The sequence below is a fragment of the Apis mellifera genome, linkage group LG10, assembly GCF_003254395.2.
Source record: "Apis mellifera strain DH4 linkage group LG10, Amel_HAv3.1, whole genome shotgun sequence".
In the NCBI taxonomy this organism is placed as follows: domain Eukaryota; kingdom Metazoa; phylum Arthropoda; class Insecta; order Hymenoptera; family Apidae; genus Apis; species Apis mellifera.
This window is the reverse complement of record NC_037647.1, coordinates 11185803-11210694: the sequence shown is the minus strand read 5'-3', so window position 1 is coordinate 11210694 and position 24892 is coordinate 11185803. Positions and strand designations below refer to the sequence as shown.

At 39.5% G+C, this 24892-nt stretch overlaps 1 protein-coding gene across 4 annotated transcripts in view; it reads left to right on the top strand.

The window, feature by feature from the left end:
• The first annotated feature begins 357 nt into the window (after positions 1 to 357).
• LOC408278 (tyrosine-protein kinase Drl) overlaps positions 358 to 24892 on the top strand; it is a 101978-nt gene continuing 77443 nt past the window's right edge. Inside the window, exons 1-3 of one of the 4 annotated variants that reach the window (XM_026443347.1) lie at positions 358 to 1570; positions 3741 to 3784; positions 3862 to 4169. Coding sequence is in view for 1 of the 4 variants with exons in the window: in XM_006569187.3 (XP_006569250.2) it covers positions 1426 to 1570 (145 nt within the window). In the remaining 3 variants the exon portion in view is untranslated. The remainder of the gene's footprint in view (positions 1571 to 3740; positions 3785 to 3861; positions 4170 to 24892) is intronic. The other 3 variants (XM_006569191.3, XM_006569187.3, XM_006569195.3) reach the window with 3 other exon arrangements.

Genomic DNA, 24892 nt, shown 5'->3' with positions numbered 1-24892 from the left:
AGGACGGAGTGGAAAAGAGGATGGAAAGCGGGAGGGGGAGGAGGGGGTAAAGAGGATGGATGGAAGAAAGAAGGATGGAAAAGGGAAACAGTGAAGGGGAAGAAAGAGATTTAATGGTTAGAGAGAGAAAAGATCTTTAATTAAATTCTACCATTCTCTACCATTTTCAAACTGCTATGCGTTTTCCATCGAAAACGTCGATAGAAAATCGAAGATTCGATAAAAGCTTTCCCGATGAGGAGGTAAAAAAAAAAAAAATTTTCTTTTTTTTCTCTTGATTAATAATCGAGTAAAGTATATTTTTTTTTTTTTTGTAATTTGTTATATCTTATTAAAAATTAATTCGAGTCGGTTTTGAAAAATTTTCTCGCAAAAGATCGTTCGATTTATTTTCACGTCGGTCGCAAAACACATTCATATCGCGGCGACGTTTAAATTATAATACGGGATTTGCAAAGTTGGAACACCGTGTTTGTCTTCCATAAAACGGTATTCAAAACGTAAACCACTCGGCGATAGTAGTACGAATCCCGTCATCGTTCAACGTCAAGACGGGTCTGATCCTTCAAAATCCAATAACATCAAAAATATTTAAATCCCTTTTATACGAAAAGATTTCCCCGCTTAAACTTTCCCATAAAGCTATTCTTGCCGGTTATTATTATTCTACATACCGAACTTTCTACTTTACCCGAAGTATTTGCTTTCTTTTATTGCTTAACTTTTATTTTATAAAAAAGGAAAAAAAAAGAAAGAAAATAAAGAGGAAAAAATGTGAAAAGACATGTTCTCCTATTTTGATATTGTTCGATATTTCGACGATTCTGATAGTGCATCACGGTTGGCTGGCCATCCAAAGGTGTGATTTACACTTACCACGATTCATAGGGTTGTACGCGCATCGTGTTATACCCCACGATTCGTCGCGTATTCGGTGTCGCACCCCGGAAAGCGCGCATGCGCGATTCGTGGCGCTTTCAATTCGCCAAACGACACTCGTCAGTTGCGCTCCGACACCGATGACGTAGACATCGTATCTACCGCGTTTTCATCCTTCCCTTCGATATCTCGCTGACGCGACGAGTAACCATGTGATCTTCGCTCCCATCGATATTTCGTTCGACTATGATCCGTGACGCACAGATCGAACAGATATCCCTCGACGTCCGATTCTTTCGGCAATTCGTAAAGATGGAATTCGTTTCGTAAAGTTTGATCGAGTTTTCGTATTGTGCACTCGAGAGGATCGGCCACGTGGAAATGTAACGAGGATTTTGTGCACGGTAAAAAGGATGCGAGTGACGTTTGTCGTTGTGTACGCGAGCCACAGGACTTTTTTAAGGTTATGGTCACGTGTGTAGACCATAGAAGAAAAGCGGTAAAAGTGGTAGACGGTTTTTCGCGCGTGATCACGGTCGCTACGTGATGTTATTATGTGAAACAATGCGGTGGGGTGATGGATCGTGTGATTTATTGCGATGCAAGTTGTTCGTTCTTCTGGTTCTGGTCGGGTGCAGCGATGGATACTTGAATATCTTTATCAGCCAGTCCCAGGTTATGAAACTGTTGGGTGAGTACTTTGCCGATTTTATTTTTAATTTATACAATTCGTCGTTTCTTTCACGATTGTTATAAGATATTTATTTATTACATATTATTTTCATCGTAGAAAATGGAAATTGTTTTGCGTTCATTCCTTATTCTTTACCTAGCGTGTAATAAGAAATTTACAAATTATAGTTCGAACGATGGATACGTTTAAGAGAACAATGTTATGAAATGTAACGACGCAGTAAATTGTGTACATTATTTACATTCGTGTACTATTTGCTCGAACGATGTTAGAAACAAAATACACATTGGAAATCACACGAAATGCCTTAAGCGAGTTTTTTCAATTTCCCAGAACAAAAACGCGAGTTCGTTTCATTTAACGTTCGCAAAGCCAAACAACTTTTTGCGATCAACTACGTATTTCGAAGAGACACGTCGGTTCGTAGCGGGTAAAATATTATTACGCTACATTTATCGCGCAGAAATTTTTCATCGGAAACAAATTTCGCTACAATCGTGACGCGTTGAACGGTTCGTCGTCATCGGAAGGGAAAAAGACGGGGGGGGGAGGGCACGTAGAATTAAACTCTAGCATTTTATCGTATCGAAATGGGGATACGAATTCAAACGAACACTCAATTAACTTTGTCATCGATGTCGCTTCATCAAGAGAGTGATACGGGGAACTACGCTCGTCGCAATGGGTGTATCGTTGAACTTTTAATTAGGAACGACTAGTAACGAGTCACGACCCCGTATAATTATCGAATTAACAATAACCCCGATAAACGACGGACGAATTTAACAGTGCGCATTTGCGTTAATCACGTCGGATCCCTCTCGTCCGGATCCCGTTCTTAATGGAATATCAAGCAGCGTCGCGGAAAAAATAAAAATGTTACGGACTCGTTTATCAAGGGGGGAGGGGAGGAGGGAGAAATTGCGTTACAATCAGGGATAATTTTACGCGAGAGAAAATAAACTCGTCGTTTTTCGTCCTCGAATTATCATTTCACTCTTCGTTATCGTTCTTTAAAATTCATTTCGTATTATCCCATTTCGTTAATATCGCGTTAATAAAAGTCGTGAAAGTGAGAGTCGGGGAAAAAAAATATTCCCTTATATATCGTATACTTTTTAAAATGAAATAAATTTTTTTCAAATCGGATCAAACGATTCGAAACTACTTTTGATCTATAATTGTAACAAATCTTCATATCCGTAGCTTTTTCACGCGCATCGAAATTAGTTTTCTCTTCCGATCCGTGAATAATTTTCAAAAAATTCTCTCATTAAAACTAATTCCCTCGAGAAAATTCGACAAAAATTCAAAGGATGTACGAAATATATATTTTTTTCCCCTCTCACTGTACATTTCACCGAAAGATCCCCGATTCGAAGTTAAATTGTATTTCGAAGAATTTATCGTTCCCTTACTTTCCACTTTGATTTATCACCGCGCTGGACCGACGCACGTCCCGCCCATTTTCCTTCCAATTTAAGACCATTCCAAACCGCGTTTCCCACGAGTTTCTTCAAAATGGTGCCCGGCTCGGCTCGAAATGGCGCGCGGTTCTAGATTTTTCGATGGTCAAACACGGTTGTTATAAACACGTTGTGCTCTCTGTTCCATCCGATATCGCTTTTTCGGTTTTCCACGACTCGTACGCCTCTCTCAGTCTTCTGGCGGCGCGAAAAAAGGGGGAAATCGTGGAACGGGGCCGTATTTACGGGGCGGCTCGTGACTCTTGGAGAATCGAGGCAATTGCCGGGGAGGCAGGCAACGGCCGGCCGCCATTTCTCTCCTCGATATCCGCCGTCGATGGTCTTACTCGAACGTCTCTCTCGACGCGTCCATCCGCTTTTCCACGGTTTAACGCTTGGCGGCGCGACAGATGGATATCGAAAGAGGGAGGGAGGGAGGAAATTTGGTTGCAAATTGGAAACGAGCGCTTCCACCGTGAATTCGATATATATATATATATATTCTCGATTGATGACGAACGTCGCGTTAGACGAGCTTATTAATTTTTCATATCCTCTTGTAAATCGATGCTTACGCAATTTTCCATCGATGAGAGCTCGGAGAATCGGTTATTCATTTATTCTCCAATTTTTTGCGAATAACGAAGCTGGATATAATTACAGATATAATTATTTTAACAAATTTTCTATATTTTTTACAGATGTCGGATTGCACGATATTTTTATACACGAAAAAGAGATTACGGTAACGCAGTACCAATAACGAAGCTAGATATAATTATAGAATAATAAGTTTTAACAAATTTTCTATATTTTTTACAGATTCGATTTGCACGTATTTTTATACGCGCAAAAGAGACACGGTAACGCAAGCATCTCCATCTCCTGAAATTCGAGAAGCAACTGGTAGCCGTGAAAAGTATTTTATTTACAAAAATAAATTTTTCATACCCGTTCCATTAATTCTTCGAATATCTTACTTCGATCCAATCGTGCTTATAAAATTCGTAAACTGTTCATAAACAATTTCTCTCTCTTTGTATCCGAGAGAAAAAGAGCTTGCCAACGTCTCTTCTCCATCCAAGGTATTCGGATATCGCGAATACTTGCCTCCAACTTATCGACTGTAGGTAAGTCCCCACCTGTCACCTTGAAAAATGCTCGCGAGCGTGAGACACAAATCGAAGGAAACGGCGCGTGACAATGGTGGAGGTTGAGGGGGGGGGGCCGATTTCTCAGCCGTGCAAGCGACCGTGCCAACTTAACGGCCGACATAATCGTTAGATCTCGAATCCCTCCCCCCACTCCACCGTGACGCGTCGCGGTGGACGGGGATGGTGGGGGAAGGGTGGGGAGGCGCTCTCGAAAGTCACTTAACTTAGATTGCGCGAGCGAAATGACTTTAGCTCCGCCACGGAAAACTTCGTTCCGTCGGCTCGAGCATTGCTTGAAAGCGGCGAAAAAAAGGAGAGGAGAGGAGAGGAGGTGGAAGGGAGGAGGGAGAGAGAGAGCGAGAGAGATGGCTCGGGAGAAGAGGGATGGCGGCGGTAGGATTGACGAATGGCGTGGGGAGGGGGCAGGTGGGCGAGACGGAAGGACGATTCTCGTGTATGCGTGTTGTGTTGATTTTTATAATATTGTTTTGTTTTCGTTCTTAAGGACGAAAGAGTCGATGGAAAGATTAGCCCGAATTTTATGACGTACGGTTAAGGTAGTTGAAAGTCGTGCAATTTGCGATTGTTTATTAATATATAGTTAATATATAGTCAATAGAAATTTGTAATATATCTTCTCGATAAAGTAAGATAGAGTTTTTGTAACGTAAATAAGGGTTGAACAAACTGGTTGCATTAGCAGTTGCGAGGAAACATCGTTTTATAATTTGTATCTCGTTGTTCGTTAAAAGTATTCGCATATATATATATTTATGGGCGAAGTGTGGATAGAAGCGCAGGCAAGGTTGCCGGAGTACACGAAAATACGAGCACGCGATTGGCTGACGCCTCTCGTCGTGCCGAGTCAGCACGTATCCCTGAGAAAGTTTGAAACATTTATACGGGGGAACGGTTCGATGGAGGACTTTTAGCGCGGTGCGTAGTTGTACAGTTGATGGGACAGAAGGACTACGCGAGAGGAGAGGCTGTTCTGCAATTTCGAAACGTTAGTTGGATAATTGAAAAACTATATTTTCAACCGTGAAACGCGGACGGATGGATTTGGATGTTGAATCCTGGAGAATGGATAAAAAAGATTGTAAAACGATTTCGAAATATCTGGTAATAAACTTTCCATCGAATCGAGAAATATTTTCGATTTTCGTTGCTCGATACCATGCTCGGTATGGTAAATAGGGAGGAGGAGGAGGAGGGTATTGGAACTGGTGAAGGGGGAGAACTGGCGTTTCTCGGCCTCTCTGCATTTGACATCGATAGATTTCCATTTCGTTCATTATATAACGTAGATGAGAAAAGTTTGAATTATTTTTCGAAAACTAGTTTTCCGCCAAAAAAGCTCGAACCAAGGATGAAATATCGCGAATAAACTTTTAAACGAAATATATGAAATCGCGAAATTCACCAATCTCTCTGCACAGTTTCAAAGAGTGACGCGAAAGGTTTACGGTTTAACAAACGATCCTACATAAATATTGTACTGCAAAACTCTCTCTCTCTCTCCTCCTATTTCTATGCAACACACTTTTAATACACTCTCTCTCCGTTATAAATATTTCTCGGCGACTAATCGAACAGCGTATATATGTACACGCCAGTTGAACGTCCACCGTGAAGATAAGCGAACCGCGAATAAAAAAAAAATATATATATATATATATATTCCCATGTAGAAACTGGGCGCAACAGTTTCGAATTTTACGTTTCGAATTCGTGGCCAAACAAATTTTTAATCGAATCGCCAACGCGGATAGAGCCACCGCGAAGAACCCGTATGTACGTACATGTATGTGTAACAGAAATATTTTGGTCGAGAAGAAGGGGGGATATCGGCCGTTTGGCTCGAAACTTTTCGCGCGTATTACCGGCCGAGAACACGTAGAGAACTGTCCGGTGAGGAGGAACAGCCGGTCGAACACTTTCGAATTAACGCGGTCCTCTCGAATTGATTTTTAATTTGGCCCCAGACACGGCCGGTGCGTGCGGCGCAATCGGTTTCCGTCGTGTTTGCCCCGTCTGGACCGCGAAACGGACCGACAAACAAGTCGACGCAACGTGGCTCCTCGTTCCAGGGGTAGGGGGAGGGGTGAAAACTCGTAAAACAACGACGAGTTGATAGTCCACATCTGTCGGGAAACGACGAGGAGGAAATATTCTTTGTCGCGAGATTTTTTTTATGGAAATTCCTTTGCCAAATTGTTTTATTCCATATTTGTTAAGTTTGAAGATAAAAGAAAAGAAAAGAAAGAACGTAAAACGGGAAAAGTTTTCTTCTACGTTCTTCAGAAGCTGTTCGATTCCTTCGCGCTCAACTCGTCCCCAAAGTAAATAGAATTAAAGAAACCAACACGTTCTCTTTCTTTCTCTCTCTTTTTCTATATATATATAGTATATGTTTCATTTATATTTAATTTCTTCTCGTGAAGCTTTCGCGTGGACTCGACTCCAGAACCAATTACTTTTTTGTCCACTCTCCCCTCTCTCTCCTCCTTCCCGCCTCCGCCGTCGTTTCGCGATCGAGATAAACGTCGAACGACAGAGGACACTTCGAGGACACCGAGTACGGACGTTCCTTTATACACGAACTCGTCGTTAATCATTCGATTATGTATTATGGGAAAAATATGGGGAGGGGAGGGGAGAAAAAGTCGGTCCACTGGGATGAGTCGGTGGTGGATGCGCGTCGTTTCATTCCCTAGCAATTTCCACGAGTACACACACGCACACGCGCACACATACACGCATACGCGCGGGCTGCAAGGAACGTTAGCCAAATTGCAGCAGTTTGCCGACGGGTAGATCCGGCCAGACGATAACGTAAACCGCCATGGTTTATGGCTGAACGATCCGCCATGGATGTCTCGTGTTTGCGCACACGCACGCCTCGTTGCGTGCGCGTTTGTACCTGTAGGATCCGCGTATTCACATATTCCCGCCGATATGCGCATAATAAATGGAGGACAGTTGTTGCGGTGGTAGTAGACAAGTGTAAATACATTACGTATTGATACAGCCGCATGGTTAGGTGAAACCGAGACGATTGACGCGCGCGGTTGCCGATACACGGTTTTGTCGTCTTAAATAAGCTATGAGGAGCGGCGTGGCAAAGATTCCAGAACTTTGTCTCGAGCGATGTATTCGATCCAATTACTCGTTCGGATGGAAATCATTTCCATAATATGATTTTCGCGTTGAAAGGGAATTATTTTTTCGATTAAGGGAAATTATTGGGATTGTGCGCGAGTATAATTAAGGGGATAGAAAGATTAGTTTGTCGAATGGAAACTGGTAAACGGTATTAGAAGTTAGCGCGAAGGAAGCGTAATCAATATTGCAATCGAAATTAATCGTCGAGGATGGGACGTTAGACGATGATTCATTAGAATTCTCGTCATGCTATCTCGATTATCATAGGAATCGCTGTGCCAATCATGGCTTCCGAATTTACATGTCATCTCGGCCAGTTGGCTATGCGAAATACTCTGTCAATATAGCTCTCGGAGCCGTGATACGGTCGGTGCGTGGTGCGTTGCGACAGCTGTCTATATGTTTATCTTTATGTCGGAGCAGGGTACATCGATTGGGGAATCGATTTACATCTTTTTCGACGGATCGACGTTGAAAATTACATTCGTCGCGGGATGAAAAATAGATAAATAAATTTTCACACATTTTTTAACGAATCGAATCGCCTCGCCGATTGTTAAACGATTTGTCGCAAAATAATTTAATTGTATTTAGATCGGATTCGCCAACGATAATTCATCATCGTCGCCCAATAATCGCGCAATAATTTCGAAATTAATCCGCAATATTGTCAACATTAATTGCATACACGCGTTAATTCGGATAATAACATCGAGATTTTCTAACGAATTGTACGTTGCAAAGTGCTGTTACGTTTAATTATATTCTATTATAAACCGTGGTTGCCGCCTCTTACCGCCTCGCGTCCATAGAAACGCGGTTTGTTGCAAACTTGGAAACTTGATTTATCGCGTGGATCCATTCACCGTCATTCGAAATTTACACCTCTGCTCCGTTGTTGGCACGCTCGTTGTTCTCGATTTCTCTTTCGGGGGGCAAAAAAAAAAAAAAAGAAAAAAAAAAAAAAAGAAAGGAAGAAACACGAGTTGGAAGCATAAATAATTTCGTACAAAGAGCGAAAAATATTTCGTTACGTTCGGTCGGTAACAATCGCGTTAACGTTCGGCCGATTGTGTACCGACCGAACGTTATACCTCACCATTGTCTTGCCAAGCCCCTTTGAGCGACGGGATACAAAGAATTAATTCGACAGCGCGATGAATTCATCCTTCGTGAATTTCATAGCACAATGGCGGCGTACCATCGGAGTCGCGTAGTGAATCGAACGGAAGATGAGGATTCTTGTCTCCGCTATCTTGCACATTTTTTTCTTTTATTGTCATTAAATTATCGTCATAATAATTCGAGGAATGATTGAAAAGTCGCGTTAAATATACGGAAAATATTTAAAAAAAAAGAAATTGTGCGTTCTTGTCGTTGAACACGTTGGATAAAAAATCGAAGAGGATTCCCAGGGGCGAATTTATCGATTTTCGATAAGTACAAAAAAATAATCGTAAAACGGCGAAAAATGCAACTGAAATTCAAAATGGCCGAGCATATAATACTTGCACGCGCAGAAACGTATACACGTGGAAAACAACGTATCTTGCGGATTTTATCGTAGAAAAATAAATTAAAACCAATTTCTCGTTTCAACTTTAAAATCCCAATTTTTAAGACAAATTATTATTTTTAATTGTCGTGTAAATAAATTCAAAACCATCGTTATTTTTTATTCCAATATATTTTAAAATCTCGGTCGTACAAATATAAATTAAAGGCTATTCTTATCTCCAAATTTCTTATTTCAATATATTTCAAAATTTCAACTTTTCAAAATCCCAATTATCGTGTAAATAAATTAAAAATCATTATTTATTTTTTATTTTTTAAAAATCGTTATTTTCAAATTTTTCAATATATTTCAAAATTTCAATTTTTAAAATCCCAATTATCGTACAAATAAATTAAAAACTATCGTTATTTCCAAATTTTTTATTTCAATATATTTCAAAATCCAAAGTATCCTATAAATAAATTAAAAATCATGTCTTTCTCCAAATTTTTTCAATTTCAATCCAAAATCCCAATTTTTAAAAAACGCATTATTATTCAATTTCAAATACCGTATAAATAAATTAAAAAGTATCCCTTTTTCCAAATTTTTTATTTCAATCCAAAATCAAAATTTTTAAATTTTTAATTTTTTACGCATTTTTATTCAATTTCAAATATTGCATAAATAAATTAAAAAGCATCCTTAAAATTTAAAATCCTCTAAATTTCTTATTTCAATATATTTCAAAATTCCAATTTTCAAAATCTCAAGTAAAATTTCCTATAAATAAATTGACCATAATAAATATTTTTTATTTTTTATTTTTTAAAAATCGTTTTTCAAATTTTTTATTTCAATATATTTCAAAATTTCAATTTTTCAAAATCTCAATTATCTCAAATAAATTAAAAACTATCGTTATTTCCAAATTTCTTATTTCAATATATTTCAAAATCCCAAGTATCGTATAAATAAATTAAAAATCATCTCTTTCTCCAAATTTTTTCAATTTCAATACAAAATCCCAATTTTTAAAAAACGCATTATTATTCAATTTCAAATATCGTACAAATAAATTAAAAAGTTTCTTTTTTCCAAATTTCTTATTTCAATCCAAAATCCAAATTTTTAAATTTTTAATTTTTTATGCATTTTTATTCAATTTCAAATATTGTATAAATAAATTAAAAAGCATCCTTACCTCTAAATTTCTTATTTCAATATATTTCAAAATCCCAAGTATCGTATAAATAAATTAAAAATCATCTCTTTCTCCAAATTTTTTCAATTTCAATCCAAAATCTCAATTTTTAAAAAACGCATTATTATTTAATTTCAAATAACGTACAAACATATATAAAAAAATCTCCTTATCTTCAAATTTCTTATTTCAATATATTTCAAAATTTCAATTTTCAAAATCCTAATTATCGTATAAATAAATTGAAAACCATCGTTATTTCCAAATTTTTTATTTCAATCCAAAATTCAATCCAATAATTTTCAAGACGCATTATTATTCAATTTCAAGTATAAACAATCGTATAAATAAATTAAAAACTATCCTTATCTCCAAATTTTTTATTCCAATATACTTTAAAATCGCAATCATACAAATATAAATTAAAGACCATCTTTATCTCCAAATTTCTTATTTCAATATATTTCAAATTTCAATTTTCAAAATCCCAATTATCGTATAAATAAATTAAAAATCATCCTTATCTTCAAATTTCTTATTCCAATATACTTCAAAATCCCAACTAATCCTATAAATAAATTGAAAACCATTCCTATCAAATTTCTTATTTCAATATATTTCAATTTTCAATTTTCAAAATCCTAATTATCGTATAAATAAATTCAAAACCATCCTCTTCCTATTTCAATACACTTGAAAATCCCAACGTATCGTACCAAACAAATTAAAAAGTCATCTTTCAAAAGAAATCTTCAAATTTCAATCCTTGTCTCGGATCAAATCCATCAATTTTCAAGACGCGTTATAGCATCCCCAACTTGTGAAACTCGTACACTTTGATACACGTGCGCGGCTCCCTGTGATATTTCCGAAATAATCGTGGGGAGGGGGGAGAGGTTGGAGCAAACATAACCTGTGCCCGTGTTCCGTGCGCAACGAAATTGTCCGGGCAAACATAGAAACAGGCTGATGAGCATATATTAATTCGGCGGGCAAACAGGCGATCGCTAGGCTTAACCCGTTTCCCATCCCGCGCGGATCGATGATCCGCGATGAGAGGGGGGGAGGGAGGGGAGGGATAAATTTTCACGCGTCTTCCTTCGCTCGCCAGTATTTGCGTAAATCACGCGCGCCCGCCGATGCGAGACACGTGTAAATATGTACGGAATCACGGGTATGGGAGCGTGTATCGGGCAAATAGCAGCGCCGTTCCGTCCTTCCCCCACCCTGTATACATTTTCCCGTGTGTATAAACCGTGGCCGGCCTCGGCCGGCGGCCGACCGACCGACCGTTCGCCGGATTGGATCGCGAATCACTCGCGTACTTACCGACGTATTAATCGCCGCGCAAGTCCTCTTCGAACGCAGCGATCATCCTCCGCCCTCCCCGCCCCCTCGATTCCGATTCGAAAGGAGGAAAGGAGCCGCGCCCTTGCTTGTTTCGTTTCGTGAAATTAACCAAGTTTGTTTGAATATTTATATTATAATATTATAATTTTCCGCTCGAGGAATAGGATTGTTAGATTGATAGGCGATACATTTCGTTGAATCGAATTTAATCGAGTTTAAATTGCAGGTTTGTGATGTAAGGGTATTTTATATGCGATTATTAGATTATAAATAATGGAGGAAAAAATTTCGTATTCGTAATCGAGTCTAATTGAGGTTTTTGTGAATGAAGTTAATAAGGGATAATATTTATTCAAAAAGATTTTATTAAAAATTTGTAAAATTGAATCTGATTATTGATAAAAATTTTGTAAAATTGTGAGATAAGATAAATTATTGTAAGGAACACTCTTTTTTTGATTGGATAAATATTTTGTACGCGAAATGAGATTGGACGTAAGTATTAGAAAATTTGCAAGTAATTGAAATCTTTTGTAAAAATTTAATTTTTTTATTTTTGAAGAAATATTCATTTTGCCGTCGAATACAATAATATAAAAACGTTTATCAAAGGATAGAACGACTGAAAAATTTGTAGAAATAATTTGATCTTTCCAAAGTTTAAGTGAGAAACGATTATTAAAAAAAATTTGGAATTAGAAAAATTTTTGAATCAATTAATATTAAACAATAACTCTAAAGACGCTTATATACGCCCCTGCATGCACGGAATCATCGAACGTTTGTTAAAAGAAAATTTCTAATTAAATGCGCATAAATGAAAATATTATATAATATACGCCCGTTGTAATTTCATTACGGGTAAAATCAACGAAACTTTTGCGACCAGATAACAAATAACACGTAACGTGATATATATCGATGTCGACGGATAAACAAATAAAAATTATCCGAGTTATTTTAATCGTTTAAAATTTTATCCTCTCTTGCAACGTTTCCGCGATATTCCGAATTTCGCGACTATATATACATACATATACACATATACATATGTATATGTGTATATATATCTAAAACACGCACCGAGGAAAAATACGTTTTTATCCGATTCGCGGAAACATTTCCAATCGAGATAACTGTGGCCGTATTACTCTCGAGTAGTTGCATCGGTTCTCGCCTCGAATACATTAGGAGCACGAGGGGATCAATAAACCTACTAATGGCGAGGAAAATGGTATTAGGGATTTTCCTTTAATCCTTATTCCTCATCGGTGTTAAAACGCGGGGTACGTAAGTTTATTTCTAATTGTCCGGAATACTTTGCTTAATCGAATTACTCGGAATAATGGTGATTGCATCAATATGAATAATTGAAAATTAAGATTAATCTTCCTTCCTTTTAATTCGATACGAAATTCTCGGTTAATATCGTGTTGCGTTGCGATTATTCGCGATTGAATGTTTTTAGGCCCCATCGATCGAGATGCCATCTAGGTTTTCACGCGACACATGGTATACGTGTTAAATACAGGCCGAAAGTGGTTTAGCGCGTTTAAATATGGACGCGCTTGTTAGCGAGACAACAGTTGGTAAATAAAGAGGAAGGGGAGAAAGTGATGGAAAAATCAATTCAACTTTTTATCTAATTTTCTGCCTAATGTTGCGAGCAACGCTATCGATCAATTTTCCTAAATGCGTATCGATAGTGGCGACGTTATTGACGTGATTCGACGTTACCAAGAAGATAGGCAACCATTGATAATGCAACGCATTGTACGTGCCGATATCTATACGCGTTACAATTATGATCGGCCATCGCTTTGTGCGTCTAATAGACACAGTTTGACGCAGCACATCTGCCAGGATTATATAAATACGCAACACTTTGAATAGAATTTGCAATTAAATAAGATCGAAATCTGTATCATCCGAAACTATCGGGAAAATGTATACGTACGAAACATCTTTCGTTACTCGTTGTTTCGAAACAGAGCGATAACGCGACAGGAATGGTTGTGAATCGTAAAAATAATCGTAAGTAACAATACAAATGAAATAAAAAAAGAGAGAGAGAAAAAAACTGTCGGTAAAAAAGAACGCGACGAGCGAATAACGTTCGTTCTCATTCGACGACCGTTACGAAGCGCGCGGCAATTTTTGCCCGAAACATTTTTTCACGCAACGTTGACGCGTGCCCACGTCCCGCAAACTATTTTGCCAACTGTCCACCGCGCGAATGTCGGCGCTACCAGCGCAAAGTGGAGGGGGTCGAGCTAGCTCTGGTAAAATATTAGACGGTGCACACACGGTGCAAAGTGGTCGAGCTATAATGCCCGTGCAAACACCGGTGTCGAGGAGAATGACGGTGACAAAGAGAATGTCGCGCGTCGAAAAAGCTCTATCTTGGCGCGACTCGAAACGAGGGAATCGGAATGCGCGGAAAATCGTTGGATGTGCCCGCTCGACGTGCCCGTGCACATATTGCGAAACGGCCGGTACCTGTCGAACTCCATCATCGCATAAAAATCGGCCTGCAGGCGTAATACCCCGTTCCGCCGTATCCATTGGAAATTGCTCGTGATCCTCTGACATTTTTTATGTTTCCATCGTTCTGCTTTTTCCTTTCTTTCTTTTCCTCTTTTTTTTTTCCCTGTCCTTTCCCTCTCGTCCTCGTCGAGAGAATGGCTCCGTCTAATAACCGCGCGCTTTATCGTTTTCAGCTTTGAGCTACGACCGATGTACGACCCCGTTAAAAAATTCATTAGGTGGAAAAAAAAAACGTGTATTCTTCTCCCTGCTTTATCCTCCTCTCTCGCCCCGTAGGAAAAAACGAGGCTTGGCTCGACTACGTTGTATAGCATCGTTCGCCTATAAAGATGTACGAGTTTGATGCTCGTTAAGCGTAATAATAAACGATAATAAAGAATGGAAAATATATATCTCGGAACGAATTTCGACGTATCTCGTTAATAACATTTTCTCTCTCTCTCTCTCTCTCTTTTGATCGGTACACGATCATTTGGAAAGGTAGATATCGAACGGTTATATTAAAAATTTCATTCGCTTGTAATATAAATGTTGTCATTTTGTTAGCGTGCGAAAATAGGAGATAGAATGCTCGATACCGCGTCGAATGAAATTTAAAACGGACGGGCGTTAATTATAATTTCTGGCAACTCGATGACTTTCTATAAATCGTGCGCTTCGAAACGGACCCCTCTCCTCCCCTCCCCTCCCCTCTTCCTCCCCCGTTCCTCTCTCTCTCTCCGTCGGGCAAAAATGGATCGTGGAAAAATTCGACACGCTTGGGAAAATAAATAATTGCTCGCTGCGGATGAATATTCAATAGGCGGACTCGCATTTACTGTTTATCGCGGACAATATATACGATATATATATATATATATATATATATATATATATATATAAAATACTCTAACACATATTTTGAACGAACAGATCGAACGAGTCTATAGAAAAATAAAATAACTTTTACCCCGCGTTTCTCCATCCGTATCGAAGATGTTCGCAAGAGACTTTGGAGGATTCGAACGGAAATCCATTGGATGTATCGATAAGCGAGTAAGGGGTGTTCCCGTACGATAAATCCGGCGTCAAGAGCGGGATAGAGGGGGAACGATTGTTCGGTCGGCGGAATGGAAGGAAAATGCAGGACCGCGGTGCATCGCCGGCTGCAGTTGGCAGGATAACGACGGCAGCAGCGAGGGGAGGGGGGAGGAAGGAAGGAAGGCGAGAAGTTCTTGACGTCTGCGCGAGGATCGTTTCGAGGCAAATCCAATTCGACAAGCACCGTGCACGTAACCCCGTGTTCGTAAGCGTCGGGGAGATAAATCCAGCGACGAGTAAGGCTTCTATCGTCATTAACATCCGCGGTCTCTGTCTCTGTCTTTCTCCTTTCTGTAAAACGATACGAAAGATTTTCGGTGGCCATAATTCGAGCGTAATCGCACGTACGCGATATAAATTTGCAGTTTTAGAGGATAGATACGAATTTTTACGACAAATTCGTCCTCTGTATATACATATATATGCCGGAACGTGTCGCACGTGTCGCGTGAATAACGGCTGTAATTTTCGAGTACGGTACTTGGTTCCGTAAATTCTACGCGAATATCCGACAGTATCTAATTATACTGTTATGCACACGTAACTTATTTGCACCGTAAAATTAATATTACTCGCCGCTTGGAAAATTAATTGTCGTCTTATGATTATTATATTCGATGACCATTGGATAAAGAAATTGTATATATATATTCGTGTCTTATCTACCGATACCGTGGTTAATTCGATCGAACCACGGGAAAAGTTGAAGCCGAAGTTTCGGGTTTCCGCGTGTTTTTCCGCATCCCTTCGACTCGAAGGGCGAAAAGAAATTGTTCCGTGCCGGTATTCGCCAATTAAAAATTCCGGCTGGCTGACGAGCTCCTCTAATTATCGCCGGTGGGTAGGGGGCGCGGCGGTATCACGGCGGCCCCCTCAATCAGGGACGGTTAATTAAGAAGCCGTGGTAATCATCGACGAATTTCGAGAACGGAGTCGAGCTGCCTCCTGCGGAAAACGGACGCTTTTGTGCATGCTCCGCCATTGCTTCCCTCTCTCTCTCTTTCTCTCTCTCTGTCTGTCTCCGTCCCTCTGCAGCCATCGACCATCTCTTTGTCCCATTTTTCCGCTTTCTTCCCTTTCTTCTTTTTCGCGCGAATATAATACGGTGAGAGAAAGAATTCGGTACAAGGAACGAGATTTTTCTCGAGTTGTTTTTTATTTTATTTCAGGTAAGAAGATAATTTTGCGAATCTAATCAAGCGGTTTTGCTTATATATTTTTTTTTGTTTAAATAGATTTGGTAATTTAAAGGTTTCGACAAGGTTTTATTCGAGAGCTTAAAATCTTGCAAAATCTTGTCACGATTTAATATCGTTTTATTTACAGAAAGTTGTTTAAATTTATGTTTAAAATTTATTAAATTAATGTTTTTAATGATTTTATTATTTTTTATATTTTTATTGTATTATAACGTGAATTTTTAAATTTTTAGTAATTTCAGTTTTATTTAATGATTGTTTTTAATTTTTTTAGTATTTTCTGTTCGTGAGTCAGTTTTATCATTATTAGTGAAGAATTTGGTCATCAAAAATTAAATTATAGATTTAATAGTAATAATTATTTTATTAATAAATTTATTTAACTGTCTTTTACTGCAACATCAATCTCCTGGCATTTTTCTTTTTCTTTTTTTAATTTTATAAAATATCATCTCGTGAAAATCTATATATTTCTCTCGATAGCGATACATTGAAATAAAAGTAAAGATAATTCACTATTTATCTATGCAGAGACTCGTCACTTTGTTTACATTTGTAACAAGCTCGGATTAATCAACGCGTATCTCGTGAAGCTACGATATTCGATAATTGCCGCTAATTACGCCTTCGTAATGTGTCACTTTCGAGCCGCGTCGAGGGCCGCAATCTCCTCGTCTCTTTCTCTTCCCCCCACTCCTGCCGCCTCCGCCGCAGCCGCGCAGCGAACGAGTCGAATAACGCGACTCGTTAACGCTTTTACTTGCCCTTCTCGAGCTCACAAGCCCGTCGTAGTTTCCGTCTATCCGAATCCACTCGAATCGATCTCTCGCTTCGGTGTCGTTGATTGTGTGCTCGCACTTACCGAACGAAGCCTCGCATCTGGCCTCGTATTGGTCCGACGAGCAATCGAAATCGATCGAATCGCGAGCTTGACGACTCTTGTAAAGAGGGACGTTTAAACGAATTTCACTGTTTCCTTCTCGCCGACCAAGGTGTGTGCAGTTATTTGAACGGGCCGGGGTTTAATGAATGTTTTTGTTGATGCGCTTGGATAAGCCTGTGTAGACCGACTATCGAAAGCCAGGATAGAAGAGTGGGTTTGATTGGACTTTTTTGCTCCTCGACTTCATTTTATGTGTATATATATATATATATATTACGTATTCGAGCGTTCTTCAAATATCGAGTTTATTATTATTCGCGACGAAGGAAAAATTTTTTCAAGGTTACGTTTTCTTTTTAATAGGATTACTAGTAGTTTTATTATGCCGAGATGAATGTAATAAAATTCAATTAAATGGGGAGAAAAGATTAGTAATCGATAAATAATGAATAAATTTATTAAAACGCTTGAAAATAATTGAAAACTTTGTACAGATGCGAGGAAATGTATGTAACGGAGGGACATAGTTTGTCCGGCCTCCACCAGATGGTGTAGAGGTTGACGCGTCTCTCGAAAGTGAAACGATTCGTACAGAAGGTTAAATACGTACGTGTCGTGCCGCATTTTCATCCTTTTCGCATTCAATGGGAGATGATGAATATCGTGTTCTCATTCTCGATATGAGAGGCCTGAAGTTTTTTTTTTGTTACGCACTTTGTCAGGTTATACTATTCTGATCCCATTTATTTTTGAATTTTATCCAACTAAGTTGCACCGCGATTGTCGTAACTTCGTTGAAAAAAACATCGCGGGATCGATGTACGTAAAAATTACTTTATAATTCGGTAAATTCCTCCGACTTTCGTAATAAAAGAAGTAAATAAAAAGAATTGGATTAGAAAAGCGAAAAACAAACGCCAAAAGCACATTCGATCTCGAGTATCGACGATTCGTGGAAAAATTTTCACGTTGAAAAAAGAAACACGAAAGAAACGGCATTATATATACTTTTCTTCGTTGGATTGTTGGATGTTGTTCTATTCATCGGATCCGAGCACAAGAAGACTTGTCTCTCGTACTCAAGAAGAGAGGGCATGAAATTTTCCCTTACATTAACGCCGCTAAATAACAGTAACGCACCACTGTTGGGAAGCAATCCTATTACAAAAGAGGTTCCCGTATTGTGGAACATTTGCCTCAAGTTTCTCAATTAGTCACGTTCATCGCCTGCAGGCAGCGCTTAATGCGCGCGACACTGTGTGCTCGAGCCGCATTTTCCACGCGGTAGGACCTTTCTCGTCGCGCGCAGGTGTATGATAAAACCTGCTGGCTTTCATTGTTGCCTCCAACAATCGGTTACCGTTAAATAGTCGTCCCTTTAAATACGCGCCGCCACCGAGCTCGGGCTGAAAACAGAGGAAGAAAGAAAGGGAGAAAAAAATAGGAGGCAAAGAGCCGTTGAGTTTTTATTTTATCGCGATTGTGTAGTGGCGTAGAGAGGATACAAGGGAGTTCTGGTGTTTTTCAACCGCGCTTAAAGAGAATTTGCGGATCTTATTTGAGGATCGTCATCGCGTTTCAAAATGGAGGCAACGGTTTGATATAAAACTTTTCGTTTCTTCTTTCGATACCGTTATCTCTTATTTTCGCTTTCCGTTATCGCGTGAAGAACTTTATCCGCGCAACTTTATCCAAATTATCGTCACGCTTATTATCGTCCTTCGGTTCTTTGGAGGGGAATCCTTATACCGTTTTAGGGAAAGTTTTCGTCGCAGAGGATCGATTCTCGGGGAAATTGCAATCGAAAGCCGGATGCGCGGCTAATTAAAAGCGGCGATGGAATAATTGAATATTAAGAATTCTGCTTGACAAACCGGTGAGTGGCCGAGAGTGAGTGAGGCGGGAGAGGGGTGGGGGGTGGGAGTGGAGAAGGGGAATGGATTGTCAGAGCACGTGAAACGGGTTGTGACTGATTTTAATTAAAGACAAACAGTCCCTCCAACTCGGCGACGCTCTTTTGCGGCCCACTCGGGGAAACAATGCCCCCCACCCCTCCCCTTCTCCCTTCTTCCTGCGTCCTCTCCCCTTTCGAGCTTGCTCTCTTTCTCGCGCCTTTCCTTCTTTCTTTCTTTCTTTTTTCACAAAAGAAAGAACACGTAACTGCAATTCTCCTTTCTTGGAAGGGAAAAAATTTTTTTAGGGGAGATAACGATTTCTCAGCGTTCCAAGGAGGGTGGATACGAGCTCTTAAATGGGCCATACACACTCTGGCATTTTACCACGAAAAAGTTTCACGATGGAGGGGGGAGGGTGGATTATGAAAATATTATGCCGCGATTACGAAGGGTTAAAGGAATTTCGCGAGGAGGGGGGGAGGGGTGTGTGTATACGTTGGAAGAATATCGAGCGCGCCAGAAACGCCTTAGGGGATGGAGATTTTCTCTGGACCTGGCTAAAATCCATGGTAAAACCTCTCCGCTGTTTGCATCTTATTAAAAGGGGTAAATGTTAAGGAGGAGGGTTGTTGGTTCAACTTTGGCAACAAACTTTATCCCATCCGTGTAATTAACATTGACGATATAATAGCGGTTGTAAATCGATATAATATAGTCTTTCGATTTCAATAATTTAAAGAGAGAGAGAGAGAGGGAGGGAGAATGCGAAGAGAAAGGAAGGTTGGAGGGGAGGATCGGTCGGCGACAGTATCCGCTTTCATCCGTCTTCTTTATTGCAAATTGCGACGAGTCAACGCGACGCCAACGTGCTCGACGAGGCGCCAAGATGCGAGCAATTCCATTCGACGCGAAAGCTGTGAATCTCGGGTTAAAACGGGTCTGATGAGACAAGCCTTTGAATTATTATTAACCATGTATTCTTCCGTGTATTTTTCTTCGAATCGATTTCTTGATTCTTGCCAAGCGAAAGGAGATTTTGTTTATATTATATTGGAGAGAGAGGTGAATATATATATATATATAATAATGAAATTTTGGAAAATCGAGCGGAATTAACATCTATCGATTACACGCGACGAGGAGTTTCGTTGACTCATGAAAATGTAACGGTTTTACTGGGAGGAGAAGGGACAGAGGAAGCTCCCCCTATAATTTTCTCGAAACTTTCCCACACCCCGTAACTAAATTTCATCGAATCAACGAAACTTTCCTCCCGATTGTCGATCGTCGTCCTCGTTGTCGAACAGAAGGAAAAGTTTCGAGATCGCTGATCGCGATCGCATAAACGGACAAAGTTTCGCGATCGGTATTCCGATTCGTTACAAAGGGGAATACGTTTATTTTGTCGGAGATTTTTCTTTATTTTTTTTTTCTCGTTTTTATATTCCACGCAAAATGCACAATTTATTCTCGATGTGTCAATAACGATGCGAAAACATTTATCAGCAAACATTTATTTTTCCTTCGTAACGATTATGCAACTTAAGACCGAATTCGAATAACTTTACCGTTAGCAGCGCCATCTGCAAACGGCGTTCTTTTGTTTTCGAGAAGAGTCGCCAGCTCGATGCATTCGTAACGCCATCTGAAAATAGCGTTCTTTTGTTTTTAAGAAGAGTCGCCAGCTCTATGCATTCGCGACGCCATCTGAAAATGGCGTTCTTTCGTTTTCAAGAAGAGTCTCGATAAGAATTGCCAATCCCATGCGATGAATTTCGGTCGTATTCGAATCACTTTACCGTTCGCGGCGCCATCTGAAAATAGTGTTCTTTCGTTTTTAAGAAGAGTCGCCAGCTCCATGCGTTCGCGACGCCATCTGAAAATAGTGTTCTGTCGTTTTTAAGAAGAGTCGCGAGAGTTGCCAGTTCCATGTGATAATTTCAAGTAATACGGCGTGCATCAGAAGCGTTGTTCGCTACTTAATTATAACTTTCGAATTCGAATTATTTTACCGTTCGTAGTGCCCTTGGAAATAGTGTTCTGTCGTTTTTAAGAAGAGTCGCGACAAGAGTTGCCAGTTTCATGTGACAATTTCGAATGATACGGCGTACATCGGAAATGTTGTTCGTTGCTTGATTATAATTTTCGAATTCGAATTATTTTACAGTTCGCGGTACCATCTGAAAATAACGTTCTTTCGTTTTTAACAAGAGTCGCGATAAAAGTTGCCAGTCCCATGCGATGATTTCGATCGAATTCGAATCACTTTATCGTTAGCAGCGCCATCTGCAAACGGCGTTCTTTTGTTTTCGAGAAGAGTTGCCAGCTCTATGCATTCGCGACGCCATCTGAAAATAACGTTCTTTCGTTTTTAAGAAGAGTTGCCAGCTCCATGCGTTCGCGGCGCCATCTGAAAATAGTTTTCTATCGTTTTTAAGAAGAGTCGCGACAAGAGTTGTCAGTTCCATATGACAATTTCGAGTGATACGGTGTGCATCAGAAGCGTCGTTCGTTACTTAATTATAACTTTCGAATTCGAATTATTTTACCGTTCGTGACGCCATGTAGAAACAGCGTTCTTTCGTTTTTAAGAAGAGTCGCAATAAGAGTTGCCAGTTCTATGCGTTCGCGGCGCCATCTGAAAGTAGTATTCTTTCGTTTTTAAGAAGAATCGCGACAAGAGTTGCCAGTTTCATGTGACAGTTTCGAGTGATACGGTGTGTATCAAAAGCGTTGTTCGCTGCTTGATCATAACTTTCGAATTCGAATTATTTTACCATTCGTAGCGCCATCTAAAAATAACGTTCTTTCGTTTTTAAGAAGCGTTGTGATAAAAATTGTCAGTCCCATGCGACGATTTCGATCGAATTCGAATCACTTTACCGTTCACGGCTCCATCGGAAAGAATATTCTTTCGTTTTCAATCCTTTTTAATCGCTACGAGCGATTCCGCGGTCGCGGCAAAAACGTGAACGGTGCTCGAGAAAAATGATTTACGGTGCTTTCACAATGTTTATTGAAAAGGAAAACTTTCCTCGAAACGGAGTATTTATAACTTGTAAACACGTTTAATTACTCTTTGCGATCGAATATTATTACAGTATATAATAATATGATATAATCATACGATAATAATAACTGTTGATAATATCGCGTGTGAAAAAAAATACACGTACCCGTCGTACATCAGTGTCTTATGGAAAACGAACGTAGTCGGTCGAAAGGGGAGCTATATAGTAACGTTATAATATAACGAAAGAGTGAAGAGTTTAGGAATCTATTCGCGAAACGATATTTCAAAAAGATCAAATATAAATAAATATTTCAAATTGAGAGTCATCACCAATCCAGCTCAAACAGTTTTTATTTTATTCATATATAACCGCGACGAAGTCGAAAAAATGAAAATGATAATAAAAGGGAAACGTACAAAGATTTTTTATCCAAAAGTAATTCTCGATCGTGTTTAAAAATTTGTCGCCTGTTTAGATCTAAAAATTTGTTCCAAATATATATATATATATATATATATATATATCTCCGCTTTCTCTTTTAACGAGTCCCACTCCCGAATAGCCCGTGCAAATACACGAAACGGGAAAGTAACGAGATCGTAACGTTTCGTTTCCAGAGATTGTCTTTCTCTCGCCCGAAAGGGAACCGAAAGGAAACCCCCTTTCTGTGGAAACGGAGTTTACAGACGCGAGATTAATTCCGGGGCAAGAAACGAGGGCCTTTCGTCCCTTCTCCCAAGACGATTCGAATTTCCCCTCATAATCGAGCGTATCGCCCCCATTGGCCAAGATATGTTTCCTTCCTGAGGGGGAGGGGATGTTGCGTTCTTAATGTGTTTACCTTGCCTCCTCCTGATCCTGCCCCCTCCCCTGCTTTTCGAACGCTCAGCCTAAACACACCAGCCTGTTCACTAGTCTTCTGTATCCTTGCAGAGCGGAAATAGTGGCCGCTCGCTCTCGCGTCGCGAGAAATAAATTTATTCTTTTTTCGTTTTCGTGCGTAAAGGAAATATATATGTTTTTTAGAGCGAATTTAAAGATCGAGCAAAGTGGATGTGTTTTTTTAAATTGTTCTTGCGATGGAATTAATTATTAATCGTAGGATTAGGATTGATTGATTGATATTATTGTAGGGGTTTCGATGGAGTTCACGTTTCGATGATTGATCGTGAAGATAACAAAGGTTTGAAAAATAAAAATTCGGAAGAATTTTTCACGGGAACTGAATTGTAAAACGATAGTGCATTGAATATTGTATATTTAGAAAGCATCGAAAGGAGGGAAGGGGGGGAGACGTTTTGATATATTTATTCGACTTTGCAATAGTCTTGCGAATACTTGTGAAGATCGTATTTAAATTTTTATATGAAAACGTTTCCAAATATTAATATTTCAAATATCACAAATTTAGAGACAGTTTTGAAGAGCAGGATATATTTATTCGACTTTGCAATAGTCTTGCAAATAGTTGTGAAGATCGTATTTAAATTTTTTCAAATATTAATATTTCCTATCGAATATTACAAATTTAGAGACAATTTTTTTAAATTAGTACGATATTTATTCAACTTTACAATAGAATGAAAATGTTTCCGAAGATTAAAATAAAAAATTCACAATAGTTCAACTAAAACTCGAAATAATAACATCTCGTGCAAAACGTCTCAACAAATTTTCGATTACGATTTTAATAATTTAGATATTTTCACAATTTTCACATTTTAATCGTATTAAAACGCGCTTTTGTACAGAAGGATACGGAATATAAACAGAATCCCGGCGTTACAACAACCCGTTTATTCTCCAGAATTCTATCGTCAAATCGACTATTCACGCATTCGAAAGAAACCGAAACCGACGTTACTTTTCCCACCGACTCAATATCTCTCTCCCCTTCTCCCCCTCCTCCTCCTCTCCCTCGGATTACGATCCGCGAATCTCGGGCCGAACACGGTCTCTTCTCCTTCTCTCTCGTTCTTTCTCGTTCCCTCTCGCTCTCGCTCTTTCCTTTTCCCTCTGTCTCATTCCTTCTCGTTTTCTCTCGTTCTATCTCGTTGCCTCTCGGTCTCGTTCTTTCTCGCTCTCTCTCGTTCCTTCTTGTTTTTTTCGTCCTATCTCGTTGCCTCTCGGTCCTTCTCGTTCTCTCTCGGTCCTTCTCGTTCTCTCTCGGTCCTTCTTGTTTCTTCTCGTTCTTTCTCGTTCTATCTCGTTGCCTCTCGGTCTTGTTCTTTCTCGTTCTCTCTCGTATCTTCTTGTTTTTTTTCGTTCTATCTCGTTGCCTCTCGGTCTTGTTCTTTCTCGTTCTATCTCGTTCTATCTCGTTGCCTCTCGGTCCTTCTCGTTCTTTCTCGTTCTCTCTCGGTCTTTCTTGTTCCTTCTCGTTCTTTCTCGTTCTATCTCGTTGCCTCTCGGTCTTGTTCTTTCTCGTTCTCTCTCGTATCTTCTCGTTTTTTTTCGTTCTATCTCGTTGCCTCTCGGTCTTTTTCTTTCTCGTTCTATCTCGTTCTATCTCGTTGCCTCTCAGTCCATCTCGTTCTTTCTCGTTCTCTCTCGGTCCTTCTTGTTTCTTCTCATTCTTTCTCGTTCTCTCTTGTTGCCTCTCGGTCTTTCTCGTTCTTTCTCGTTCTATCTCGTTTCCTCTCGTTCTGTCGAAATCTCTAGGACAGCTACGCCACGATCTGAATTTCCTCGAGGCGATCTGTGCGCCGCATCCGTCTGCCTTCACGTATGACTACGCAATTCGATATCACGACAACCCCCTTCGAAATACCTCCTCCTCCTCCTCCTTCTCTCTTCCATCCGTATGGAGGAGCACGAAGGGGAAGAGCGATAAGGCGAGCTTTAAAGGTTGGAAAATATTGAGG